Source organism: Adiantum capillus-veneris, chromosome 2 (assembly GCF_014529385.1).
Source record: "Adiantum capillus-veneris isolate H3 chromosome 2, ASM1452938v2, whole genome shotgun sequence".
Classification (NCBI taxonomy): domain Eukaryota; kingdom Viridiplantae; phylum Streptophyta; class Polypodiopsida; order Polypodiales; family Pteridaceae; genus Adiantum; species Adiantum capillus-veneris.
Window position 1 is genome coordinate 74,465,955 of NC_140932.1, and position 14,091 is coordinate 74,480,045.

General features: G+C 45.2%; 1 protein-coding gene across 1 annotated transcript in view; it reads right to left on the reverse strand.

Annotated features, from left to right (window-relative positions):
• Nucleotides 1–10,574, reverse strand: part of LOC147462988 (TATA box-binding protein-associated factor RNA polymerase I subunit B-like) — a 41,096-nt gene extending 30,522 nt beyond the window's left edge. The window contains exons 1-3 of the mRNA XM_086486555.1: nucleotides 9,911–10,574; nucleotides 8,602–9,447; nucleotides 8,386–8,516 (exon numbers count right to left, since the gene is read on the reverse strand). Coding sequence (XP_086342681.1) covers nucleotides 8,386–8,516; nucleotides 8,602–9,447; nucleotides 9,911–10,559 — 1,626 coding nt within the window. The 5' untranslated portion in view covers nucleotides 10,560–10,574. The remainder of the gene's footprint in view (nucleotides 1–8,385; nucleotides 8,517–8,601; nucleotides 9,448–9,910) is intronic.
• Between the last annotated feature and the right edge of the window lie 3,517 nt (nucleotides 10,575–14,091).

Consider the following 14,091-nt stretch of genomic DNA (forward strand, 5'->3'; position numbering starts at 1 on the left):
CTTAGGAAGTCATTTGTGGTCCAGTGTGATGCCTGCGGTAGTAGCATTGGTGCAGTGCTAATGCAAGATGGCAGGGTAGTAGCCTATGAGAGCAGAATTTTGCAAGGGCCAGAGATGACCATGCAGGTCTATGAGAAAGAGTTACTGGCTGTTATTCATGCGCTCTTAAGTTGGAAACACTACCTGCTAGGTGCAGATTTCGTTGTCCAAACGGATCATCAAACCTTGCGATACTTCTTGACACAAACAAAGTTATCTGAAAAGCATATGCGATGGGCAAATATCTTGTCCATGTTCCATTTTCAGATTGTGCATGTGGAAGGCAAGAAGAATGTTGTCGCTGATGCCTTGTCAAGGAAGCCACAAATTTCAGCTGTGTCGATTCCTTATCATCATGAACTTGATGATATGAGAGAACAGTATGCAAATGATGAAGATTTTGCAAGGGTCTTCGAGCAACTAATGGAAGGACGTCATGAACACTATCTTCTCAAAGATGGGTTCATGATGATGCATGGCAGGTTGTGTGTCACAAAGCCATTGCGACGCAAAGTTATGGAAGAGAGTCATGTCCCACCGTATGCAGGGCATCGTGGTATCGATGCTACAGTTAAAGCGGTTGAGACATTCTTCTATTGGCCTACATTGAGAAGGGATGTGGATGCCTTTGTGCGAGAATGCCTAATATGCCAAAAGGTCAAGTTTGACAGGCAAGTTTGACAGGCAAAAGGCACCAGGGTTATTGCAACCACTACCTATTCCAAATAAACCATGGGAAAGTATTGCTATGGATTTTATCTTTGATCTTCCGAGAACGCAGACAGGAAACGATTGTATTTGAACCATTATTTGCAGATTCAGCAAACAGGCTCATTTTATTCCTGTCAGGAAGAAGATAAAACCAGATCAGATGGCACGCTTGTTTATGAGCAATATTTTCAAGTATCATGGCATGCCACAGTCGATTGTTAGCGACCGTGATCCACGCATGACAAGTTTGTTCTGGAGAGGCTTGTTTGAGAATATGGGCACCACGCTCAAATTCTCTTCGTCATTTCATCCTCAAACATATGGGCAGTCAGAAGAGGCAAATTCTACTGTCCTAGATCTGCTGAAGTGCTATGTGTCAGAGCATAAAGGAAAGTGGGAGCAGTATTTGCCATTGGTGGAGTATGCATACAATAATACAGTGCATTCATCAACTGGCAAGGCACCCTTTGAGATAGTTGAAGGTGGCAAGAAAGTTCCTCCCGTACTGCATACAAAGGACAAGATATTTGAAGCAGATAAGTATGTTCAGGACATGGATGAAATGTACAAGAAGGTCAAAGTGGCCTTAGAAAGGACTCAGGCAAAGCAAAAGAAAGCAGCTGATCGTTACCGTCGTGAAGTGGTATATTCACTGGGTGATTGGGTGCTTTTATGCTTTGAAAAGGCAAGGTTAAAGAAGATGAAGGGCAAGGAAAGACTATTTCCAAAGCTCAGCATGCGTTACTATGGGCCTTTTCAAGTATGCGACATAATCAGTGATGTTGCATATAGGCTGAAATTGCCTGACAGTTGGAAGATTCACAATGCGTTTCATGTGAGTCTTCTCAGACCCTATGTGGGTGATGTGCCAGAAGATATGCCAGCTGAAGATCAGCCGGAAGTCGAGGAACTTGACGAGATCTTGGTCCCTAAACAGATTTTGGCACACAAAGAAAGGAAAGTGAAAGGCAAGGTTGCTAGGCGTTACTTGGTAAAGTTCAGAAACTATCCACCAATGGATGCTAAGTGGATGGAAGAAGGTGAACTTGCAGAGTCACCAACTGTGTTATCACTTTACCTGGAAGCCTTCGATTTGCAACCTACCTTGACCCCTTGAGTTTCAAAGCTACATGGATTGTCAGTGTGACAATGGCTTCTGAAGCAAATGATGTACATGGTATTTAAAGTGAGCTCACATCAAATACCTGTTACATGAATGTTAGAGCTGTACAGATTGTCAGTTTGGCAATTGCTCTTATGGAATGTCCAAAAGTTTGGTTAGTGCTATAGAAGTGAGTATTTCTTGTCAGTTTGTCAAGGATACAGTGATTGCTTCTATTGAAGAGTACATGTGTAACTGCATTCTTAAAACTGTCGGTTTGGGTATGCTCGAAAGTGTTACAGGATCCAACGTGTACTATAAGATAGTGGCAAAATGTGCAGCTACCATTTTGTCATTGGAAAGTTAGTGACTCAAAGCAATGGCAGAGTGCGCAGCTACCACTATGTCATTGGGACAGGGTTCACACGCAAGCAATACATGAGTCGACGAGGTGTTGAATACACCAGGGTTGACAATGAGCATGTATGTGTCGTATATGTGTCGACAGGTGTTGAATACATCAGTGTTGACAGTAAGCATGTACGACATAGATGCAAACGTGGACGTTTGAGATTTCAAGAGGGGGGTATGTCACCAACGTGTGACTACTATCTATCCTTTTTGTTGATTTCTTACTTATTATCTATTTACTTTCACTTTTTGGAAACACCCCTCGAGAAATCTAACTGCCCTGCATTGCATAGCTAGTGTGGAACTGTCCAGAGGGAGTCCAGGCCTGAGGGCAAGAGAGCACTGAGGTTGGACAAGGACTATGGTTAGCCAAGCGGGGTCATTGACTAGCCAAAGTGGAATCCTTTGCTACAGAGGCTACATTTCAGTTCTGGATGTGGCCGCAGTGTACAAAGAGGGTCGGATGACCTAGAAAGATACAATGGCAGCATCTCCTAAAATTTAGGGAACTGCTATTTTGGGACCTGAAAATGTGTTTGCGTCATTAGCTCCGGAATGACAAGAGGAACATTTTATTACTCTGCTGTCAAGTCAACTGACGCACCATTTGAGATATTTTTAGCCCAGTTGGCCAAAATCAGAAACTGGGCGAGGTGTCACTCTGTGAGCCTTCTGCCACTTCTGGCAGAGGAGGGAGCGCCTAAAATGAGAGAGGAGGCTGATTTTCAGAATTTGTCACAGGTTAAGAGCTATGGAGTGCTTGCTTTCCCTCTTATGCACAGTGCGGTGCCAGGAGTGATGCCCTGCACGCTACGCACTGCCCTCTCTCTCCCCTTTGGCAGTATATTATGCCCCACTAGTGGGCTCTTCATTTGACCAATGTACAGTTGTGTGGGTTCATGCGCGATTGCCGAGGCAAGAGCCTCTTGTACAGGTACTGGATTAGCTAGCAGCTAATCCCCCCGCAAGTACAGGTGAATTCGGAGAGGTTTCACGCCAGAAATCTCGTCCGATTCAAAGGGCAAGTAGCCCTACAGGTGCGGGAGCTCGAGGACTTGCTACGGATGCGACCGGCACGCGAAACGGAGCCCGAAACAGTAAATTACAGCCTGCTGTGTATTTTTGCAGGTTTAGGGTTTTGGCCCTAAACGGACCCTAATACCCCCAGGAGGTTCGGGGACGCAAGGGGACCGCTGTACAGGTGATCTGGCGCATTTTCAGGGCTGAAAACAGAGAATTCAGCGTGCTGCAGATTCTCGCCAGGTTTTGCAAAGTGCCCGTATGCGTCGAGAAAGTCATTTAATGCGTGGGAATACTGACCGTGAAGGGTTCTAGTACAGTTATGCTGCCGAAATCGGGCTGGAACAGTGGAAATTCAGCCGAGTTTGTGCGGGGCAGCTTGTAGGGAACCACAGCGTATATTCCCTCTTTTGAACAATAAAGAAATACCGAAAGGGGCGCCTAAGTTAGGGGCCAATCTGGTGTCCGTCTACTCATACAAGTGCAATCTAGCAGCCTGTATCCCTCTCCCCTTTGTTGTGTCTTGAAAGTACGACTAATAATGGGTGAAAGCTAAATCAAGGTTTAAAGTAAAGTCTACCGCCCTTTTTGGATTGAACAGGCCGGTTTCATCTCGCACCTGCACGGTCACTTGCCCCTTAAATAAAATGAGAGTCCTCGCGGGAAATATCTCTAAATTGTCATGTACAAGCACCCAAGACTTTGCTGAGGCTCCCTTGGCATTACCTTGCAGTTTAGGTGCAAAACCCTAAACCTGCAAAAGAAAACACAGCAGGCTGTAATTCCCTGTTTCGCATCATTTTGAGCGGAACAAACACATCTAAGTGTGTGTCAAGAGCTCCCGTACGCAATAGGACAGTTCCCCTATAACTCGGACGAGTTTTCGCGCGAGAAAACTCTCCGTTTTCGCATTCCTTCGCGATGGAACTGTGCGTACTTGAAGGGGATTAGCAATTAGCTAATCCGGTTCTTGTACAGAAGGCTCTTGCCTTAGCAAACGCACATAAAACCCCCAGAACTGTACATGGTCATCCGAGAAGCCCAACTAGTGGGACATTACCATGTGTGCAAAGGGGAGAGAGAAAGGCGCAAGAGCAAATCATTGCGCTACATAGAGCAAGGGAGAAGGCAAGCTTTCCATTAAAGCTGTGAGCACTTGCACCCACTACTCACACACACTGTATAACACACTTATCAAGTCAAAAATCAGGCCCCACTCAAAAATGGGCGCCCCCTCTTGGACGAGCCTTCTGGAGAGTGTGTGTTGGCCTGCATGCAACTCCCCTACTGCCAAGTGTCCATTTGACTCCCTTTGGTTGTACCCACCAACTTAAAAATCCTGTCGAGGGGCCTAAATGACTTTGAATTGAGCCTAGCCAACCTTTTACGGCTCGGATTTCAGTGCTGACTAGCCCGACCATCTTGTGGCCATCGACCCTTCCCGACTGCAGGTGAAACTCTTGACCAACGGCCGTTTCATGCTGCCAAAAGCAGTCAACGCAAATTACAAAAATTTCGTACAGTGTGTCAACGCAAAATCCGAGACTACCCGTACAATATGCCACATCAACATGCCAGCACAGAATCCGAAAATTCGTACAACGTGCCATGTCCGCATCCATACTTCCTACCACGTCAACACCTGCACTACTTGCCACATCAGCGTCCTGCTCGGGTGGTCATGCCACGTCATCAATTTATGACATCCCCCCCTCTTGAAAGAATTGGCATCGCCCTCGATTACACCTGCAAAATCAAACAGAGGCCATAAACCAGTTCAATAGACACTCACTCTAAGTATCGACGGACTAGACGACACCAATCCAGTACTTGTACAAAGACAACAGTCACATCACATCAGATCACATTTAAATCGCATTCAAATCACATTCACATAGAATCTAGGACCGTGATTTTTGGCGACATATTTAGCAATCGCATCTAGATCTGCATCGAACTTCATTGATGTCAATTTAACTAATCCCATATCGCGATCACGTCCATAGATTCTGAGCCCAAAATGCTTCAGTCATTTAATCAATCATTCCACTCAAGCACAGTCGTGTGCAAGTAATCATTTTCGAGGATCCCATGTCGAAGTACTTCTCTCATACAATCATTCAACAAAATACTGTCAACACATCAGTATTTCTGAAACCCAAAGAGAGAATCAATGACTTTTATTCTATCCAGGTAATCTGTGACGAAGGAGTGGAGTAACTCCCCACTTGTGCAGTCCTACCTGCACCAAATTCAACCAGTTGATTTGTGGGAACTCTTAGAATAGCCACAACTAGCCCAAAAGCGTCGAGGTAAAGTTCCAAATCTCAGAAGTATCTACAAGGTCCTCCTCCTCCATCCAATCCACATTAAATGCCGGACGGTAGAACCACCGTTCACTTTACCTTTCTCTTTCCTATCTTGGAAAGCCAATATCTATTCCTGAACAAGTATCTTCTCGCTCTTTTCCGATTCAGGTTCATCCAGGAGAGCTATCACCGCTTCAAAGCCATCATCATTGTCTCATTCATAATCGTGTTATATGCTCACAAATAACAGGTTCTTCCATACAATATTGGTTTCATCCATAAATTCAACATCTTCTTCCGAAAAGTCTTATTTCATAAATTCATACAGCAAAATAATGTTAATCATCCAAAATGTTCTATCTAAAATTTGTTCTGGAACGAGTATCTCCTCGTCCCGTTGTATTTCCATTCCGTCAGTCATCCTCGTTCTTGTGCCTTGTTGGGACACCGTGCAGCAATATGTCCTTGTTCTCTACACTCAAAACACTATCCTGCTTTGAATTATTTATCTTTCTAGTCTTCAGTCAGTCGAGATCGTATATCTTTTTGATCTTCTGTCAATCGAGTTCGTGTATTCGTCTACAATCTGTTTCTATTCTGACTTGTCGAATGTGGGTAAGTCAAGTTACCCGAATGCATAGCCAATCCCCGCTTAGCATGTCCCATCAATTGTTGAATGGACTCTGACTTCTTCTCAAGACAGTAGTCTCGAATTTCTTTGGGAAGTCCACAACGAAACCTCTCAATCTGCTCCTTAAAACTGATCTTCTTGAAAGAAGAGGTCGATAGGAAAGTATCCCAAAATCTTTCACACTAATCATCCAAAGTGTCACCTCTGATCATCCGAAGGTGGTTCCAATCGGTTCTCACATCTCGTTCACACTCTTGAGTAAGCCATCAAGAAATAAAGAGTTTCTTGAATTTCAGCCTCTGTCAGTGCTACTTTTCTTAACAAAAGAGTGGACCACCATGTCCGTGCACTGCGTTTCGGAAAGAATGTTGTCCGTCTTATCTTGGAGTGCTCTATATAGCGGCCTCCAAAATATGCTATATCAACAAAAAGAAATACCGAAAGGGGCGCCAGTCTTTGGGGCCAATCTCTCTTGGCACAGAACTATGCCGGGCCATGTCGAGTCAATTAGATTGTGAAGTGTGTAAAGTGAATCTCTCTCATGTCGCGACAGAATTTAGACTTGGGGTGTCCAAGTTTGTTACAGTGGTGTCACAAAATTCGGGACTATCCGTACAGTCTGTCAGTCACCATGCCAACATAGAATCCGGAAATCCGTACAGCGTGCCATGTCAACATCTATATTGCCTGCCACGTCAACGTCATGCCCGGGTGGTGATGCCACTTCATCACTTTGTGACAAAGATGTGCGAGAGTAAATCATCGCGCTACATAGAGCAAGGGAGAAGGCAAGCTTTCCATTAAAGCTGTGAGCACCTGCACCCACTACTCACACACACTGTATAGCATACTTATCAAGTCCAAAAATCAGGCCCCACTCAAAAATGGGCGTCCCCTCTTGGATGAGGCTTCTCGAAAGTATGTGTTGGCTTGCATGCACCTCCCCTACTACCAAGTGTCCAGTTGACTCCCTTCGATTTAATTTCCTGGTAACTTAAAAGTCCTGTTGAGGGGCCTAAATGACTTTGAACTGACCCGACCATCTTGTGGCGACCTGCCCTTCCCGACTGCGGGTCAAACTCTCGGCCAACGGCCATTTCACACCGGCCATGCAATGTCCGAGCATTTATGATTTCAACAAGAGGGTCCCAAAAATTAAATAAAATCAAGGGAAAGAAACCAGCAAATATATATAGTAGTGGTCAATCTCGTGACAAACGGTGCCATAATTCTTTAATGAAATTGACACCCCAACCTGAATCCCAATAGATGATGATGGAGCGATAGAGGGGTTGCACTGAAGGGGTGAGTTTGCGAAGTAAGGTGAAGGCAACACCTTTGGCTGGCTGTGCAAGTGAGATAGGGGTGTGCAAGAAGAGCGAGGGCGGCTGGGCAAGGCAGGGACAGGCGGGCAAGCGGGGCAAATGTGCACAGGGCGGAGGCAGGCACAGATAGATTGCGCAGGCGCGGGCAAGCAAGATAGGATGGGCAAGCAAGGACAAGCAAGGCAATGCGGGCAAAGAGTGGGGCCGCAGGGCAATGCAATTGGCGAGTCGCGCAAGTTGAGCGATAGTGAGCGACACTATGGCGGAGCACGGTGAGGCGGAAGGGATGCAGGCGAGCGCAAGGCGATGCAAATAGTGCAACACACAGATGAGGAGAGGCAAGTGTCGCAACGAGTAGTTAAGGTAGGGGTTCTACTTGGCCTCTCTCGCTCTTCGTTGGATAGATCTTTAAGGTCTCTTGGGATAGTTTCCTACGATGTTAAAATCTTCTCCTCCTCCTCCTCCTCCTCCTCCTCCTCCTCTCTCTCTCTCTCTCTCTCTCTCTCTCTCTCTCTCTCTCACATGTATGGGTGCATGCGTGCGCGCTTGTAAATGAGTTTCACCATTTAATTTGGAGCAAATTTCAAAAACGGGGCCGGGGGCAAAAAAGAAAAGAGTAGACTGATAACAACTCTGAGGCTTACCACAAACCAAACACAGCAAATTACACTCGTCTTCATGGCCCGTACCACACCCTAAAGAGGCCACAATATCTCTTCCCAAGAGAAGCTCATAAGCAAACAAAATTCTCCTTACACTGTAACCCCAACTAAACACGAACTTATGATAGCTCAAAGCAAACAATTTCTCCACTCGAACGAACCCACGTTGGCATACCTTCTCTGGTGGATGCTCGTAGAGTCTCCACAAACGCTCACACATATTTTCTTCCTCCCCTTCTAGTTTCAAGCCAGAGAAAATGAAATCTTTGCAGTACTTTAAGTAGGAGTCTAAGTCTTTCTCATAATCTGCATGGGATAATATCACATGCTGTGAGAATGCATCTAGTGAAGACGAGATACAAAGGGCACACAAACCACAACTGGAACTTACCAAAGGGCTCCGTGGCATGATCTTTCCATGACTTCTCCAATTTCTCTAGAAGGACATGGGCATTCCATTTGTCATCCCTTTCATCTGGAGCCTCTGACTGTCTGTAACATGAACTCTGTGTTGCTTTCCCCATGAAAGTCTCCATGTTGTCATCCACATGCCAATCCCCCGAATCACAGGCCTGTGGAGTATCCTTCTCAGTTGTTTGATTCTTTTTGAGTGTTGCTTGATGATCATGTTTTTCCCTGTCAGAAGGTGACCCAATCCTTTTACCACATCCTCCTTCATGTGTATCTCGATACAACTGACCATCAACTTTATACAAAATTTTCAGAGTAATCATTACCATTGCCATGACATACACCCGAGTTGGAAGCGCGTAAGGTTCATCTGAGAGGTGAAGCCCTGGAGGCCTATACCAGTCATAGATTCTATGCACAAAAGTAGACAGCCTTTCCACAGGAAGGTTCAACTCTTTCAAAAAGCGACATGATGTAGCGTCAAAGTTTACCGGAGGCAGATGAAGTTTTATGCGCCTTGCAATGGATGCAGCCATGAACTCCAACTTTCTTGCACCAACGACATCGACTGGTTTAAACATAAGCCTTGCCTCAATTGGCCATGCAAGCCCGTATCTTTTCTTTTCAACTTCACTAAAAGCAGCTAGATAAGGTAGACTGCCTTTCGAAGCCCATTGAACTAGGTCAGTTGTAAGGATGGCCTCATCTGCAATGTGGCACGCTAAGTATATGATAGCCAGTGATGCAGCAAGAGGTATACGCTCTTTCAATGCATTAAGCCAAATAAAGCGGAGAGCCATCCTCATCTGAACTGCATCCACTCTATCTGTGTGATTATATACATCATTACCAGCACAAAATCATACATCAATTCTCTGTCCACGGTATATTACTAGCTAGACAGCATGAAAATGATCCACATGAAACAATAAGGCAATACAACAGATGAGCAGCCAGGACATACTTAAGATAAATACTTAGCTTATGGGACATGTCTCGCATCATGAAAGAATGTTTGCATGTATTGCAACATGAACTGATCTGATGCAAACACACACAATCTATATCTTTACTTAAAAAAGAAAAAGCCTTATAATTTACATACACGGTAAAAGGATGCCTTAAAGAAATTAAAATAAAACACAATTTGTCAGCCATCATTGAGATAGTTCAGTCAGGTGGAAAATATTGTGGATAGCATTTGTCTGTATTTCATAAGTAAGATGACGCTTGTTATGGAATCAACTGCACAACACATGCGTGCAAAAGGCTAGAGATAGCTAAATTACCATCAAGAACTTCTTCTTCATCTGATGCCTCCTCCTTATTTTCATTGGATCTCCCCTTTCTTTTCTCGTTCCTAGCTTCTTCCACTTGAATGGCTTCTTTTCCCCAGTCTTTCTCCAGGACCCGAGTGAAAGAGATGAAACGCAACCAAACGGGGCCAAAGATTCCACAAATCAGAGGGCTAACTTGAAATTTTTGCACAAGCGTCTCACATTGCAACTGAATGATGTGTTGGAAGCCCTCAATATAGAGGCTACGGATGGCAGCAGCATCAGCATCCACAATTTCCATGGGATCAACAGGCTGAGGGGGTTGAGGGGCAGGGGTGTCGGAAGAGACCCATGTGGCAGAAGGGGTTTCCCAGGGCTTAGAGGAATCTGTGAAGCCCACATGTGAGAAAAAGGGGGCCTGCGAAGAGGGTAAGTGAGGGTTTGGATCATCCCTTGCTGTCGCAATGCCTCCTGCCCCCTCTTCCGGGGCAGCTACGCTCCGCTGGGTTCGTTTTGTGTACCCTGCCATCGCTTCATAATCCAGCAGTTGTTCCTGAAACTGCTGTGATTGAGAGCCGCATGCTGAGCAATAGAAGTAGCCATCTTCTCCTCCTTGTAGGTCATTCCCTCCGCATATGTTGCACAGCCCAAAGAGCGACATTCAGCACCCGCTCATAAGGTTGTTTCATTAACACCTTTATTATAGGGGAAATTACCAAAATACCCCTCTAATTTGAGGAAATTCCCAAAATACCCCTCAAATTTCAAAAATTCCCAAAATGCCCCCGTTATTTTGTCATAAATTCCCAAAATGCCCTTCAAATTTTCCAAAATTCCCAAAATACCCCTGGTTGTGAGACTAAATTTCTCGAAAAATAAATTTTTATGTAGGTCTTCACAAGAAGAGTGATTGTCTATCGTACAAGATGCTAAAACTACAATTTGAGTTGGTTACGAAGGCTTTGGAGATGAATTGCTTCATTATTTTTAGACATAATTGCCTTTTTTGCGATGGTAACTGGTGACAAATTACATGCTGAGCACTCAAAAACGGATCTCAATTGTCAACAACGAATGAAGATTAGAAAATCTTGAACATTCCAACCAAAATAGATACAAGGGTATTTTGGGAATTTTTGAAATTTGAGGGGTATTTTGGGAATTTCCTCAAATTAGAGGGGTATTTTGGTAATTTTCCCTTTATTATATCATTCAAACTAAATATGTGCCTCTAATTCTGCTAAGCAGGTCAATTAAGCGGGATCTTGGGAGATCCCTTCGACAACTTCGAAGTGAAAAAGGGGGGAGCTACCACGTGGAGGAGAGAGAAAAAGGAATGCCGCGTGTGGGCGGGGAAATGAGAGATTGATTTTTTTCCCTGTCGATAGGTTGCGAATCAGTTGAGCGGCAGGATTATGCAAGGTGCTGCTTGATACAATGGCAGGGTGGGGAGGCGCTAAGCAATCTGAGGAGAAGCTCAACCAGGCACTGGTCTCTTTCTCTCTCTCATGGAGGCGCGTCTCTCTCTCTCTCTCTCTCTCTCTCTCTCTCTCTCTCTCTCTCTCTCTCTCTCTCTCTCTCTCTCTCTCTCTCTTTGAGGCTACATCAGCGTCACGAGGCAAGGGTTTGCAGGAGGGTTGTGTAGCGAGGAGACGAAGGGGGGACGCAATCATGCACAAGCACGAGCAGAGAAGGTGCGGCTGTCCTGTGTTGTCTCTCTGTCGGTTTCGTGCAGGCCCCGTAGGCAGGGAGATGGTGCGACGGCTCGTCTTGAGGGCAGAGAGGCGCATTCTGCTGCATGAGCACGCTGAGAGGCAGGCGGGCAGAGTGCGGAGCATGAGGGTGAACACCAAAGGTGGATGGCATGAGCCAGACCAGGGGTGCAGACTTCATGCCAATGCGCAAGAAGGTCGGCATGGAGGAGGACGCAGGAAGCGAGGAGAGGGGACCCAGAGAGGGGAGTGTGCATCGGCTCCAAGTCAGCTCCTTTTTTCTAAAACTTAAGGGCTTGACAGAATCTTCTAGGCAAATTAATTAATGTATGAACTAGTATGTCCTTTACATTTCAGAAAATGGCGTAATAGGAAGAATCTTGTGAAGATGCGTTGTATTACATAACAAAGGCAAAGGTGCATGAGGTGAGGAGCAGCAAAGGCTCAGCCACTCAACGTAGAGGCACAGTCTCATCGTCAGTACCTCCGTCTTGCTCATCATCGCCCGCGCGTCCTTCTGCCATCCCTCAGCTGCAAGCATACTGCAACTAGGAAGTGCGAGAGAGAATTAGGAGCCAGGAAGACTGTTTTTTTTGTAATTCAAGCAACTATTATTACTTGCATTGTCCGGACACAGGCAGAATGGTTAGCTCAGAGTTTGTAAAGTGTACTTTACCGGCATCCATGTTCGAACCCTGCGTAGTAGTTTTTGAAAACTGCAGCAAAAGGGGAGAAGCAAACGGATCTCGTGAGATTCTATCGGACTATAATAACAGATCAACTAGGCGGGCTAGCTTGCAAGCTAACATTTTTGGCCGGCTAAAAACCTGCATTGCCCTCGGTCCGCAAGAACGAGCCTCAACACTAAGAGGGCTCTCCCATAGGCCCATTAAAGGTCATAACGTTTTTCGGATGGCAATTGCACAAACTCTGGAGGCAGCTGTTTTGTTGGGGGGTGCTTCAACCACCCCCCACATTCACAAATCACCTTTACAATCGACACCACCCAAATTTGATGCATGGTTGCCAACGTGCACTCAATTGTAGCAATAAGAAGCCTGCAAACAAAAGCTTGCCATTAGAATTGCGCTTACAACTATAGCTTTGCAGCTGCTACATATACAACCTCACCATTGCAGCTTCTCCTAAATGCAGCTTTGCAAGTGACCTCATGTTCAACAGTGGATTGTTGCACCATTGCACGGTCTTCGTGGCGGTGAGATCATGGGCATAGGTGATTGAACCCAACGTGTTTTCTGTCATCACAAGTTGGCTACAGTAGGAGTTGGGTCTATGGAGCACTCTCAATATGCTTAGAGGGCCCTCGAATGGGTAAAGGGACCCCCAATTTAAGACCCTCTAAAGGGTATGTGGGAGAGCCCTCTATATACCACGAGTTATTGAATGAACTCCGAGTGGTGAGATTGATGCCATTAAAGTGAGGCATGATTCTCACAAACTGTGGATGTCGTCAAATTTGTCAAGTTTACTTTTTTGCTTAATTTACTTTTTCCATTGCCTTTCCTATCTAAGTTCATTGTATAGCAATGTGAAGTGGCTTAGAGGACAAGGAATCTCACGCAGGCACGTGCTTAAAGCAGCAAGCTACCAACAAGCAGTCTTGGGTTTGAAACTAGGATGAGATGGAGATGATCAACCTATTGATTTTTTTTGAGTTGTTGATTATCCTCGAGATCTACACAAACTGGCATCAACAGTCAATCCCACCACCTAGAGTCATTAAGACCCCGTGGTATATAGTGTCGTGGACAAGCAAGGCAACACCTTGTGCTTTACCTCCACCTAGTTTGTTCACACCAATCAACACAAATAGCCTTTGCACAAAGGGGCTCCGAATTCCACTTGCCACAATCAATGAGTTTTCCTTGAGGGGTTGAGCACATCAAAAGACTCATTGGACAACATGGGGAAGCAAGTAAGCCTTTGTTGTCAAGAGAAGTTGAAGACATCATTAGACTAGTAGGAGCAAGAGAAGTTGTCAAGAGAAGTTGAAGACATCATTAGAGAAGTAGGAGCAACGTCTCATTAGCCTGACTCATTCCAAAATTGTTGGATGGAAGAGGTAGCCCTATGTCTGCGATCAGCTAGACATCTCTTTGTTGTCAAGAGAAGTTGAAGACATCATTAGACTAGTAGGAGCAACGTCTCATTAGCCCGACTCATTCCAAAATTGTTGGATGGAAGAGGTAGCCCTATGTCTGCGATCAGCTAGCAAAAAGTGTGCTACATGTCACTAATTAGTCAGCTAACAAGCCCTTGTGCTCATTATAAAAGAAACGAAAGAGGAGAGAGCTATCAAACGCTATTAGTTGAGTTGGAAGAGGGCCAAAGCTACAGCCAATCCTCGTAGAGCTTGAAGGTGGAAGCTTCTTTCTTCTGAGAGGGGGAGGTCAATAGAAAGTTTATGGACCTAGTAGCAAGAGACATAGTTGTCCTATGAATGAAAGACTATCACAATAA